Here is a 12,353-nt window from a genome sequence, read left to right as displayed (position 1 = left end):
TATCTATTTTAAAATCCTAGATCTTGACTCATTTAAAAAACACTAACCACTTTTTTTCATTTTTGCTCTCCCACCCTCCACCACACACCTCAACCGCCTGCCGCCACCCATAAAAATACTTTAAAAAAATTCAACCGCCTAGGCGCTGCCTAGGCGGCCGAGGCGGTAGGTGGTCACGGACCGCACCGCCTCCAGCCATTTACAACACTGGGTGATGGTAATATCAGCTTCTGGTATGATTCCTGGCTCCCTGAAGGCCCTTTGATGATTTCGAACCCTATTCAGGTACAGGTAATAGGTCGGTTAAGTGGTTCTCACAGGGAGAAACTGGAACTTGGAAAGGCTGCTCCTAGTGGTGCCTCAGGATCTTTCATGTCACATTATGGAAGTTCCTAGTCATTCTGTTGCTAAGGATTATGCTATCTAAAAACCAACGACTATTGGCATGTTCATTGTCAAATCTGCCTGGGAGTTGGTGAGGAACAAGAATAATGTGATCGGTTGGCTCACGGGTTGCTGGTCAAACTCTTTAGGCCATAAATATCGATATTCTGTTGGCGTTGGTATTTTAAGAGACTTCCTATTGACAATATTCTCCAATCTAGAGGGTTGGCCTTAGCCTCGAAGTGTTAGTGCTGTCGGAGTTCGGAATCTTTTGATCATATTTTTTATTTAGTGGTCCTGCCACCTTTGTCTGAAACTTTTATGCGCGGCTTTTTGAGGTCCAGCACCCTCTTATTTTTAGCAACTGGAAAGTTGATCTTGACTGGTGGTGTAAGGGTCATGTCATAGAAATAATATCATTCATTATTATCTGGTTTCTTTGGAGGGCCAGAAACGACCAGAAACACAAAGACGTGAGCATCCAGGCGAACATGATAATTTGAAATATTAATGACTACATCTCTTCTCTTGCCCATGCACGGGCCATTCCGCCTTTACACTGAAAAGGTTCTGGAGATGTTGCGAGACTGTTGGGGCTGGACACTCGAACTACTCAATGCTCCTTCATTCGAGTAGTTCGTTGGGTTCCTCCTCCTCCGAGCTATTATAAGCTTAACTCGGATGGTTGCTCGAAAGGTAGAGGTGTGTCTAGCATTAGAGGTATCATTAGAGATCATCGGGGCGTCCCCATTATTGCTTATCATGATTCTATTGGGCTAGGGGCGAACACAAGAGCAGAATTGCATGCGATTTTGAAGGATTCGGCTACAAATTTGCAAACTCTATAATCTATTTTCACTTTGGCTTGAGATAGACTCCATGGCTTCTTTAGCCATCATTGACGTGGACTCCACTAGCTGGGATCCGTCACCTTTTGACGCAACTCCAAGGTATCATGCACTTCTTTGAGGTACACAAATCTCATGTCTATAGAGAGACAAATGTTGCGGCGGATGAACTGGCTAATATGGGATTAGCACTTGGGCAGAGAACTCTACATCCAGCGGACATCCAGGGGCGACTCAAAGGAATTTGCAGGCTGGATAGGTCTGGGTTACCTTACATCAGAATTAAATCTAATTTTGGCAATTGGATTTTTGTAATTTTCGAGAGATTTTAGCCTAGTCTTCTTCTCATGTATTCTTTTTTTTAATAAAAAGGTAGGGGTCTGCCTAATCCCGCCACAACATACTGTTTTTTTTTATTTTTTTTATAAAAAAAAAAAAGCGTTGGATGATCCAGGTACAATGCATTAAATAAAATGTGCAAATGTTTATGTTATTGTAATAAAAGACAGTAACAATATTTAAACTACGAGTTGGGTCCCACAATTTACCTATTTGTAAGTGTATTAAAATCCGATTTTTTTTAAAGAAAAATAATTAGTTCTAGGTCATGGGTTTTTCGTTTTTTCTGATTTTTTTTTATGCGGTGTTGATGCATTTCGTCCACCAAAATTGTAGGATATCACAATCTATTTGGGTAATATTGTAGTAATACAATGGAGTAGAAGGTAGAAATTGAAAAATTCCCATCTCCACCAAAACAAGCGTAGGAAAGGCTCTTTAGTCTTTATCCACAAAAACAAAAATAAGGATAGTATACACATACATACATACATAAATAAATCAAATTTATTGAGAATCCCATCTTTTCTCCTCAATTTTCTTCAATGGATGGAGAAGAAAAATCTTCATAAAGAAAGATGAATGGAAATGGAGTCGACCCTCTTAACTAAACTCTCGATTCCCACTCATTTCTACTCTCTTTCTGCGATGGCTGCGCGGAGTTCATCTTACAAGGTACTGACTGACAGAGTGTCATGCAGACTTTTGTGTGTGTACTGTAGTATTGGACGTTGTATTCAGTTTTTTTTTAATGAGTTTCTTGAGCGCTACGTTTCTTGGTCGTCAAGTTGTAGACTTCAAATGGGGTAGTTGTTTTTAGTTATTTGGGTGTGATGTCTATGTTTAAAAATGGGTCAATACACACGAAAGATCAAAACTTTGTCAAATTTGATTTATGCGTATTGCCAATGAATTGGCGGAGGCCTGTCAAGTTTAGCTTTTGGAAGCTATTGCCGATTAACTGAGTGTACGTGTAAGTTTTTACTGATGTATGACTTCCAGGTATTTGATGAATTGTTTGTTCAAATTCATTCGGTCTTCTGCTGTTGATATAAGACCTTGGTCTGGGCGCGGGTCGGGTCGGGGCGGGGCGTCAGTATTGTATTTTAAAGACAATGTTGGAAGGAGTGAAAGGAAAGCCGTCTTCTTTCCTGGGATTTAATCTTCTAGGAAGTTATGGTTATGCTGTGGATGTGAATGATGATGATATTTAAATGAGTTTCAATCTTTGATTAAACGGAACTAAGATTTCTTATGTCATCACACAGCAACTGATGTTATCTCGTGGTTCTAACAATCTAATTTGATCACGTTCTGTAGCAGGATATGCTCATTAGTAGTACCACATTTCTTATTTTTATTCAGGCTCTGTCGTTGAGAAATTGCTCATATCTAAGGAATACCACTGCTTTAAGCTTATTACGTTTCAGAAGCAGCTCAACTGTGAAAGTCTTGTCTCTCTTAGATGTGACATGCTATTCTACGTGCTCTGGCGTAGAATACAGCTCATCATCAAAGCGAAGATCGCGTGGGCCTGTCATGGCGGCAAAGGGAAAATCTGAAGGTTGCCAAGAATCTGATTCGTATGATATGTATTTCCGTTGTGCATATCCTTTCTTTGATTGCGTCTAATTCCTTTTACGATACTGCACTTACTTGAGTCTGTAAGTAGTTATATGCTTATCGTTTTCCAGGGGATAAGCAGGAAGATGGAAAGTATAAGCACACAGTTGATCTCCCCAAGACTGCCTTTGGGTTAAGAGCAAATTCTGTTGTAAGGGAACCTGAAATTCAGAAAATGTGGGATGAAAATCAGGTGTTTAGAAGGGTTGTCAGCAGGAATAACGGGGTTGGTTAGCATGTTCAATGATATTCTTAAATTTTCTGTTATCAGTAAATTTTGGCTAATTTTAATAATCATGACAGGGCAGTTTTGTGCTTCATGATGGTCCTCCGTATGCAAATGGTGATTTACATATGGGACATGCCATGAATAAGATTTTGAAGGATATAATCAACCGTTATAAGGTAAACATGGTGAATTTGAGGATAATGCGTATTTATTAGAAATATTACTTTGCATTAGTTGATTCTATGAAGTGTGAGATTTCATTTTTTTTTATCAAGTGGTCGGAAATACCCAACATGTCAATCGTGGCATATAACAAAAAATTAAAACAAGTCCGAGGCTTAAAGTTGAAAATGATGAATCAGATGTACTCCCTCTTCAGCCTGTTTGAATCAATATGTGCAAGTTTTTACATAATGAGTTAGAGTTTCTGCTTGCAAGACTAATTTATTATCGTTGTTGCAGCTTCTTCAGAACTTTCAAGTTCATTATGTACCTGGTTGGGATTGCCATGGTTTACCAATCGAATTGAAAGGCAAGTGTTGAGAGTGTTCCTAGTTTGTAAGAACCTAAAAGGCTTTGGGATCATTTTAATTTATTAGCTGATTCACTGCCTGAAGTGCCTGCCAAAGGTGTGGACAGATTATATTAACTCCAGTATGTGGTAAAGGAAAACTGGTCAGATGGAATTAAAAAACAACAATTTAACAGTTGCCTTATTTATGGTAGCAGCATTGATCTGAAGTCAGTTCCTTTATTTTTTTCGTATCTTTGTGCTGCATGAGTGGCATTTGTATGCACTTAATTCGTGTGAAGTTTAAAGAAAGTTAATAGATTTTGGGGGTTGAACGATACCACGGATTTTGTTGAAATGTTGCAGTTTTACAGTCACTGGATCAAGATTCTAGAAAGGAACTGACACCACTAAAATTAAGGGCAAAGGCTGCCAAATTTGCAAAGTCAACTGTCAAGACCCAGATGGCATCATTTAAGGTTATATTCTTCATTTTTTGGGATCAAGAAGGAATGTTCCAATTCAGTTTCCTGTATCATGGATGGAAAATTTCTTGCTCTGCCATGAATTAAAAATTAGTTTTGTAGTTTAGTGTTAATTTAAATAATCACTTCTGATCTGATGACCATTAAAAACATCTTCTTGTATGACTTTATTTTGGCAACTATGGCTACCGAACAAAGAGGTTCGCTAATTCTAGTATGACTAGTTTTTTTCCCCTTTAAGAGGTTAATTACAAAAGATTAACGAAAATTGTAATGTCACTATTTATGGACTTATTTAATAAACTTCAATTTGATTTCATTGGTGGGAAATAGTTTATTACTCTTATAATTTGTAATTTGACTAATGTTTTTTACGCTGGTTACAGCGCTATGGCATCTGGGCAGATTGGGATAATCCCTATCTCACTCTTGATCCGGAGTATGAGGCTGCTCAAGTAAACTTCAGTCGTCTTCCAGTCACAACTTTTTTCATACCTTAGTTCATAATATTCTTATTGTTTTCAAAGTAATCTAAATTTTTTGTTACACGGTTCATATGAATTATGCAAGATTGAAGTGTTTGGCCAAATGATGTTACAAGGGTTTATCTACAGAGGCAGAAAACCTGTCCACTGGAGTCCCTCATCCCGCACTGCTCTAGCAGAAGCTGAATTGGAGGTAATGAATCTCATATCTTTTCATTTCCAAGACATTCGTTGTTTTCTGAACCTCACACACAATAAGTACAGATTAAAATGCTAAGCATGATCAAAACATGTCGCATTTCAAGCAGAAACTTTAACCTTTATCTTTGCTATTACATTAAAATTTATGCAGTATCCAGAGGGGCATATATCAAAGAGCATGTATGCAATTTTCCCATTACTTAGTGCTCCCACTTCTTGTACAATGCTAGAGGATTTTCTTCCTAATGTGGGCTTGGCTGTTTGGACTACAACTCCATGGACTATTCCTGCTAATGCTGGTAGGGTTTTCCTATCTTTCACTTAGGCTATGCTGCTTCAAGTTATTCGTATGTACCATGTTTGCTATTCTGTTGGTATTAAAGATTATTTAAGTCATATATTGATTATGAGTGATTATTTTCATTTTTGTTCAGCTGTTGCAGTCAATTCAAAGCTTCAATATGCTGTTGTTGAAGTTCATTTCGCTTCTGGAGACGTATCTACGTCTTCGGCAGATAAGGAAAAAAAATTTGGAAATGTCTTTAAGAACCGTGACAAGCAGTTCCTAGTTGTGGCATTGGACCTTGTGCCAACTCTAGAAGCAAAATGGGGCGTGAAGCTTAATGTACATGCAACAATCACTGGTGCAGAACTTGAAAGTTGCAAGTAATGTTTTGAATAGCATTAATCTGTATTTGATCCACAATTGAAATTAAATAGCACAAATGCAAGCTCTCCGCACAGATTGCACCTATAAATAATTCTGGTGGAAGGCCAACAGCATTAGGTAGTGGTATGCGATGGACCATACATAGAAACAAATTGGAAGCGTGAGTCATGCCATCAATCGAGGTTTATAAACATGGGAGTTGAATACCCTTTTAAAAGTAAATACCATATTCGTGCTCAACAATTATTTGTGAACTCCCAACTCTCAGAAATACAGAACTTGAGGAAAAATATTGTGGTGGCTAAGCTAGGTGATTTCGTCTAACTTTAGCCTTCAATTGTTACTTCAGGTATGTCCATCCGATAGATGATAAAGAATGCCCAGTTGTCATTGGTGGAGATTATATCACGACGGAATCAGGAACAGGATTAGTTCATACTGCTCCTGGTCATGGTCAAGAAGATTACGTAACTGGCCTTAAATATGGTTTGCCCATGCTTTCCCCTGTGGATGATGAAGGAATATTTACTGAAGAAGCTGGACGATTCAGAGGGCTTGATGTGCTTGGCAATGGTAATGCTGCTGTTATCGAGTACTTGGACAATAACTCAAAGCTGATAATGGTTGAGCAATACAGTAAGTTAAAAGTCTAGTCTTCGAATTAGGATTCGGTCTTTTCTTTTCAGACTATATTACTGGGCAAGGACTGTTGTGAGCTTGCCTAAACTTATTATTTAAAAAAAACGCAGAACACAAGTATCCATATGATTGGCGAACGAAAAAACCAACCATATTCAGGGCAACCGAACAGTGGTTTGCCTCGGTGGAAGGTTTCCGAACAGCTGCTATGGATGCAATTAACCAAGTAACATGGATTCCCTCACAGGTAAATTTACCAATGTCATTTTTAATTTTCATAGAAGATTAAGTCTGTCCACGGACGATCCATTAGAGGACAAGAAATTCGACCTGGGCAAAAATGCTCTTTAAAACTTTAGTATTATATAATCATTCTTCACAGTCATGAAATCAACCTTGTGCTTATAATAGGCAGAAAACCGAATTTCTTCAATGACTTCAGTTCGATCTGATTGGTGTATTTCCCGGCAAAGGACTTGGGGTGTACCTATCCCTGTTTTTTATCATGTGGATTCAAAGGAGCCATTAATGAGTAAAGAGACTATTGATCATATTAAGTGTAAGATCCATTTTCTGTTTTTCACTGAAGTTATTACGAATCGTAATGTTATCTATGAAGTTACTTCAGCTTTTACATTTCTCTCTCCCTCTCTATTTAGGATATTTTGAACCAAACTTTTATTTTGACAGCTATAATTTCACAGAAAGGAAGTGATGCATGGTGGTACATGTCAGTGGAGGAATTACTTCCAGAAAAATATCGCACTGAAGCATCTAGCTATGTAAAGGGGACTGATACAATGGATGTTTGGTTTGATTCAGGTATTATTAGATAGTGACCTGAAAATAATTTTGAACTAGTGCTATGATAGTCATGCTCACATCTATTTATCGTCTGTCATCTGCTTAACACTTATTCTTCTGTTTGAGCTCCCAAATGAAAATCTGCAAAGTGAAACACTGTTTTATCCAAATTATATCCCTTATCATTGGTATACATAGTTGGTATCAACCTTCATATATAATGGGTAAAGTCCATATTTTTATCTTGAAATGACATGTTGCTGTATCGTTCTGGCACCATGATGTGGGCTCGTTATAGATTTTGTGGTTTCATGTCATTATGTTTTTGATAATTTGGAATAGACTAGTGTTTTTTATTAGTGCTTCAGTAATCAATTTCATTGTATGCATAGTCTATTGTTTGGAGATTGAGAAATTGGTTTTCTTGTCAATATAATTTCTTTTAGTGAAGAGAAGAAAATCCTCGCAGTCATCTTTTACGGAAATGAACCACTAATCGCATAATGTGTTTCAGGCTCTTCTTGGGCTGCTGTTCTGGGCAAAAGAAATGGTGCTAGGTATCCTGCAGATTTATATCTTGAAGGTACAGATCAGCATCGTGGTTGGTTTCAGAGTTCATTGTTAACAAGTGTTGCTACTAATGGTAAGAAGATCTTACTGAAAGCAATTGTAACCCATTTTTCCCTTTCCATTCTATTTTTCTCAAATCACGTGGTGGATCGAGGTAGATGTTGAGTCAAAATCTGCTTAATAAAAAGAAGTGGTTGTAGTGCATTTTGGTGCCTATACTGTTTGAAGATAGGGGGTAATCTAATGAAATTTCCCAAGGTTTATAGATGGTGTCAGGGTCTTGTTTCCGTTCTTCCCTTTCTTTCCCTTGAAGTTCCTTTTTGAAATTGTAGGTGCCTTGAGTAAAATTCCATATAATGTTTTGCAAAGCAGCGTGTATCTTCAGTTTTGGATGTAACAATCACAAGTTTGCTGTGCAATTGATTTTATTCATAGGCACGTAAAATATGCAACTTTTGCTCATCTTCTCTTTTCGGAGATAAGGTCTGTCAAACGTTCAGCTTATTGTTTACAGGAAAGGCTCCGTATCATGGTGTTGTAACACATGGATTTGTGCTTGATGAGAAAGGTTTCAAGATGAGCAAATCTCTTGGAAATGTAGTTGATCCAAAAACTGTAATTGAAGGAGGGAAAGACCCAAAGGTACACCAGACAGTTAGAAACCATGAGGGTTTTACTCGCTGTGGAATGACATTTTTTCTTGTGTGTTTCTTGAACAGGATATTGCCTTTGGTGCAGATGTTCTTCGCCTCTGGGTTTCAAGTGTTGATTATACCAGTGATGTGACAGTTGGGACTACAGTGCTTCGTCAAATGTCTGACATATATAGGAAATTAAGAGGAACCTTGCGATTTCTTTTGGGAAATCTGCATGATTGGAAAGTAAGCCATTCTCTTAATTGTCACCTTGAGATGTCAAAGAGTTTTTATAATCAAATTGAAATAATTCTTTTTAGCAGGGTGCAGAATTGGTTTACCTTAATCTACGTTAATATAATTTCTTCTTTTCTTATTCGCTCTTTAATATTCACAAGCTTAGTTATTTAGATGTTATGGTAAACATATCCGATGACGAGTTGTTTCTCATAAACCTTCCATTTGTCCTTATTTTATCCGTTGACTTTTCGCAGCCCATTTATGCTGTTCCTCATAGTGAGCTTCCAATGATTGATCGATATGCATTATTTCAACTAGAAAGTGTCGTTAAGAACATTCAAGAGAGCTACGACAGTTATCAGTTCTTCAAAATTTTCCAGGTATATTCCTCCCAAGGTGTTAATATGCTATTTTCAGTAAAATCATATGCAAATGAATGGACCGAAGAAAATAGAAGCATTGGTGGAGAAATGATAATTTGGTTTATGCGAGTGATATATGGCATTCACACCGAAGCTGTGTTTGGAAAGTGATTGCTAGAATATAGTAGAAGGGGGTTATATTTCTTGATCAGTTTTAGCTTTATAAATTAAGTAAATGATGGATTTACTTAGGTAGCGTTTGGATTAATGGATTTCAAATGCATTTTGGTTACTTAGAGAAGTAAAACCACAAACTTCAAATCCACCTCTTACATGTTTATGTAGTTTTTTGTTGAAGAAACGTTTATATAGTTTTTCGTGTTAATTATGATGGATTTCAAGTTCACCTAATAATGATGTTGTTCTACTCTGTATTATTAATGTGTAAATAAATAAGGTGTGGATTTAATATTTAATATATTGTTTCATTGTAAACAATAAAACTATTGTCGAAATCCATCTATCCAAATACAACCGAGTTGCATTTGGTTTCTGAAATGGGACCTCCTTTTAGGTTACCTATTAATTTGTATGTATGATCATGTGGTTCTGAAGTTTCTCCTCTTTCTTATTTCTTTTATCACAATTACAGATCATTCAGCGCTTTGTGGTAGTTGATCTCTCAAATTTCTACCTGGACATTGCTAAAGATCGACTTTATGTTGGGTAAGCAGTGGGAGCTTCATCAATATGTTGAACCTAGCAGTCTTATGTCATTTATATACGTCTGACCATTTTCAAATCTTTTGTAACACCCGATGATATTGGCTTGATGATTTGCCGCAAACAAGGCTTCTTATCTGTCTGACATGTTTTTGAGCTTATTATAGACATTTTTTTCATACTTGCAGGGGAAGCATAAGTGCTACAAGGAGAAGTTGTCAAACAGTCCTTGCTGCGCATCTACTTTCTGTTGTCAGGGTCATTGCTCCTATTCTGCCACATCTAGCGGAAGATGTATGGCAGCATCTTCCGTTTCAATTCGCTGCTGAAGATGGACATGTTGCAACTTCTGCCTTTGAGTTAAGATGGCCGGTCTTGAACCAAAGATATCTTAATTTTCCGGAAGAAGAAGTTATTTTCTGGGCAACGATTCTTGAGGTGATTAGTGATTTTAGTTTTGATCACCTGCAAACTAAGGTGCAGCAGGATTTTTGTGAGCGACCGTAGTGGTGCAAAAAAACAAAAAAAAAAACCACTAAAACCCGCTGGCGGGTTTTAGTGGTCGCTCACGAAAATCCTGCACCCCAGGGTGCAAAGGATCAAAATTATTAGTTATTTACTTAATCTGGGAAATGTCATCAATATTTAACTAGACTTTAGCGTTGAGATTAACGTTTCAATGAATGCCCAATGTCAGTATTCATTCTAATTTAAGCTACCTTTACCAGCTGAGAACAGAGGTAAACAGAGTGCTGGAGAATGCTCGTACAGCGAAGCTGATTGGTTCGAGTTTAGAGGCAAAAGTTTTTCTCCATGCATCTGATAACAGTATGGTTACAAGATTGGTAGATATGTGTGCATCTGAAAATGATGCTGATGGGCTGCATCGCATATTCCTTACATCTCAGGTATACCAGATTGAACATTTATCAGACCAAAATAGCAGAATCGCAGTTAAATCTTTCTGCTATTATCATTTTTCAATGTGTCATAGGAAAGTAATCACTTAGTTCTCTCACAATAGGAGATGGAGACATAAGAATCTGCAGCCTTTCCAGCACATCAGTGTGTTCAGAGTAGGAAAACTAAGTCTCTTTTTGAAGTTAGGTTAGTTTCACTCCATTTGGAAAATTATGACATCCCATCAAAGGTGGAATAAAATTTTCTACAAGGTCAAAGTCGTCCATATAGGCTTACATTTCCGCCCTTAATGGTTGTTAGCATCGATGAGATAAATTAAAAATAAAGAAATAAAAGGCGAGGTTGTTGAGAGTATGTTGGAACTTGGAGGTCGAGTAATTTTTCGAAGAAAAAGATGGTTCAGTATGAAAACCAAACTTCTGGGGTTATGGGATGTTGTCAACAGTAGAACACAGTCAAGATTCATAATTTACCTCAAGGGTTTTCACAATATGTTTGCTAATTGTCAGTTAACTTAATTAAGAAAATTGAGTATGGGTTCGCGTACTGTGGTTCTGAATATGCAGGTAGAGATTCTTCCATCTTTGGTTAATGTAACAAGCGAAGGTATACAATGCACCGGAGAATATCTTATTGAAGGCGAGAGCAAAGTTTGGATTGGTGTGTCACGTGCTAACGGTTCGAAATGTGAGAGATGCTGGAATTTTTCGCCTCAAGTTGGCGAGTACAGTGACCACCCATCGCTTTGTGGTCGATGCCACAGCATCATAAGTCAGCCATTACCAGCTATGGCAGCAGCCAGTTGAGCTATCTCAAGTTAACTGCACAACATTGTGTTCAAGATTGGCCAGCAAATTGGCTCTGTTTATAATGCTAAGTGCCACACCGAGGTCCAACTATACTGGAACTTGCTTCACACTGAAGCTTATTTTTGCATTGTCTTGGAAGAATGAGACCTGGAATTTGTATGTGAACAGAAAGCTATCTTTGTTGTATTAAAAATTTTGACCTCGTAGTTAGTCTCCTAATGCTTATACAACGACATAAGTGAAAAAACAGTATCTTTAAATGAAAAGTTTTCAATTTTTTTCATGCATCATTTTCTCAACGTAAGAATGATCATGTACCCCAAATATTTCTTCCCTGGAGATAGATCAAAGTTTTTTTATTCGCCGTGATACTGATGTGATACCGAGATGCCTCAAAGCATTTTACATTTCCTCCACCCATGGCAATAAAGTCGCTGCCCGAAGAAAATGAAATATCAAAACAATTGGAAATCTGTCGCATCATCACATGATACGAAGGCAGTATTTTCAAACATAGGGCACGCATTTTCTTTCGTAGAAACAGAGATGCACGAAACTTTGATTTGATTCATAACATTATATCTCATGAATACGAAGGCCTGGTACAAGGCACTCTAAGGTAGAGATTCAAAAAGAATCAAGTCCGTCTGATCAATCCGTTCCGTTATGAAGGGTTAGATTATGATTTTACTAGCCCATTTGAAGGCGAGCCTAAACGAACCAACCCAATCGAACCACAGGTTGAGCCCCGCCAATTTTTTAAAAAAAAATAAATTTTTAATGTTTATTGAATTATTGGATAAAAGACTTATTTTTAAATAATGTTTTTTTAAAAATTTAAAACTAACATTTGATTTATTTTTATCTTACATTTT

The 12,353-nt window shown here is 37.3% G+C and overlaps 1 protein-coding gene across 5 annotated transcripts; it reads left to right on the top strand.

Moving 5' to 3' along the window:
• Positions 1–1,969: 1,969 nt before the first annotated feature.
• On the top strand, positions 1,970–11,733 carry LOC140882098 (isoleucine--tRNA ligase, chloroplastic/mitochondrial). Of its 5 annotated transcripts, none has more exons than XM_073287856.1 (22): positions 1,970–2,246; positions 2,937–3,135; positions 3,266–3,420; positions 3,498–3,599; positions 3,886–3,955; positions 4,301–4,413; positions 4,806–4,874; positions 4,990–5,097; positions 5,257–5,404; positions 5,540–5,771; positions 6,125–6,411; positions 6,525–6,661; positions 6,826–6,973; positions 7,105–7,236; positions 7,733–7,861; positions 8,303–8,430; positions 8,508–8,669; positions 8,918–9,043; positions 9,678–9,751; positions 9,937–10,186; positions 10,477–10,656; positions 11,236–11,733. In XM_073287856.1, the coding sequence occupies exons 1-22, from the start codon at positions 2,154–2,156 to the stop codon at positions 11,473–11,475; spliced, it is 3,282 nt and encodes a 1,093-aa protein (XP_073143957.1). In that variant the 5' UTR covers positions 1,970–2,153; the 3' UTR covers positions 11,476–11,733. The 5 variants fall into 5 exon arrangements, with proteins under 5 accessions (XP_073143957.1, XP_073143984.1, XP_073143975.1 ...); XM_073287883.1 differs by having other exon boundaries at positions 1,971–2,246; positions 3,037–3,135; XM_073287874.1 differs by lacking the exon at positions 1,970–2,246 and adding an exon at positions 2,399–2,538.
• The last annotated feature ends 620 nt before the right edge of the window (positions 11,734–12,353 follow it).

This window comes from Henckelia pumila, chromosome 1, assembly GCF_033568475.1.
Source record: "Henckelia pumila isolate YLH828 chromosome 1, ASM3356847v2, whole genome shotgun sequence".
NCBI lineage: Eukaryota > Viridiplantae > Streptophyta > Magnoliopsida > Lamiales > Gesneriaceae > Henckelia > Henckelia pumila.
The sequence above is the reverse complement of the archived record's forward strand: the minus strand, read 5'-3'. Positions and strand labels throughout refer to the sequence as shown.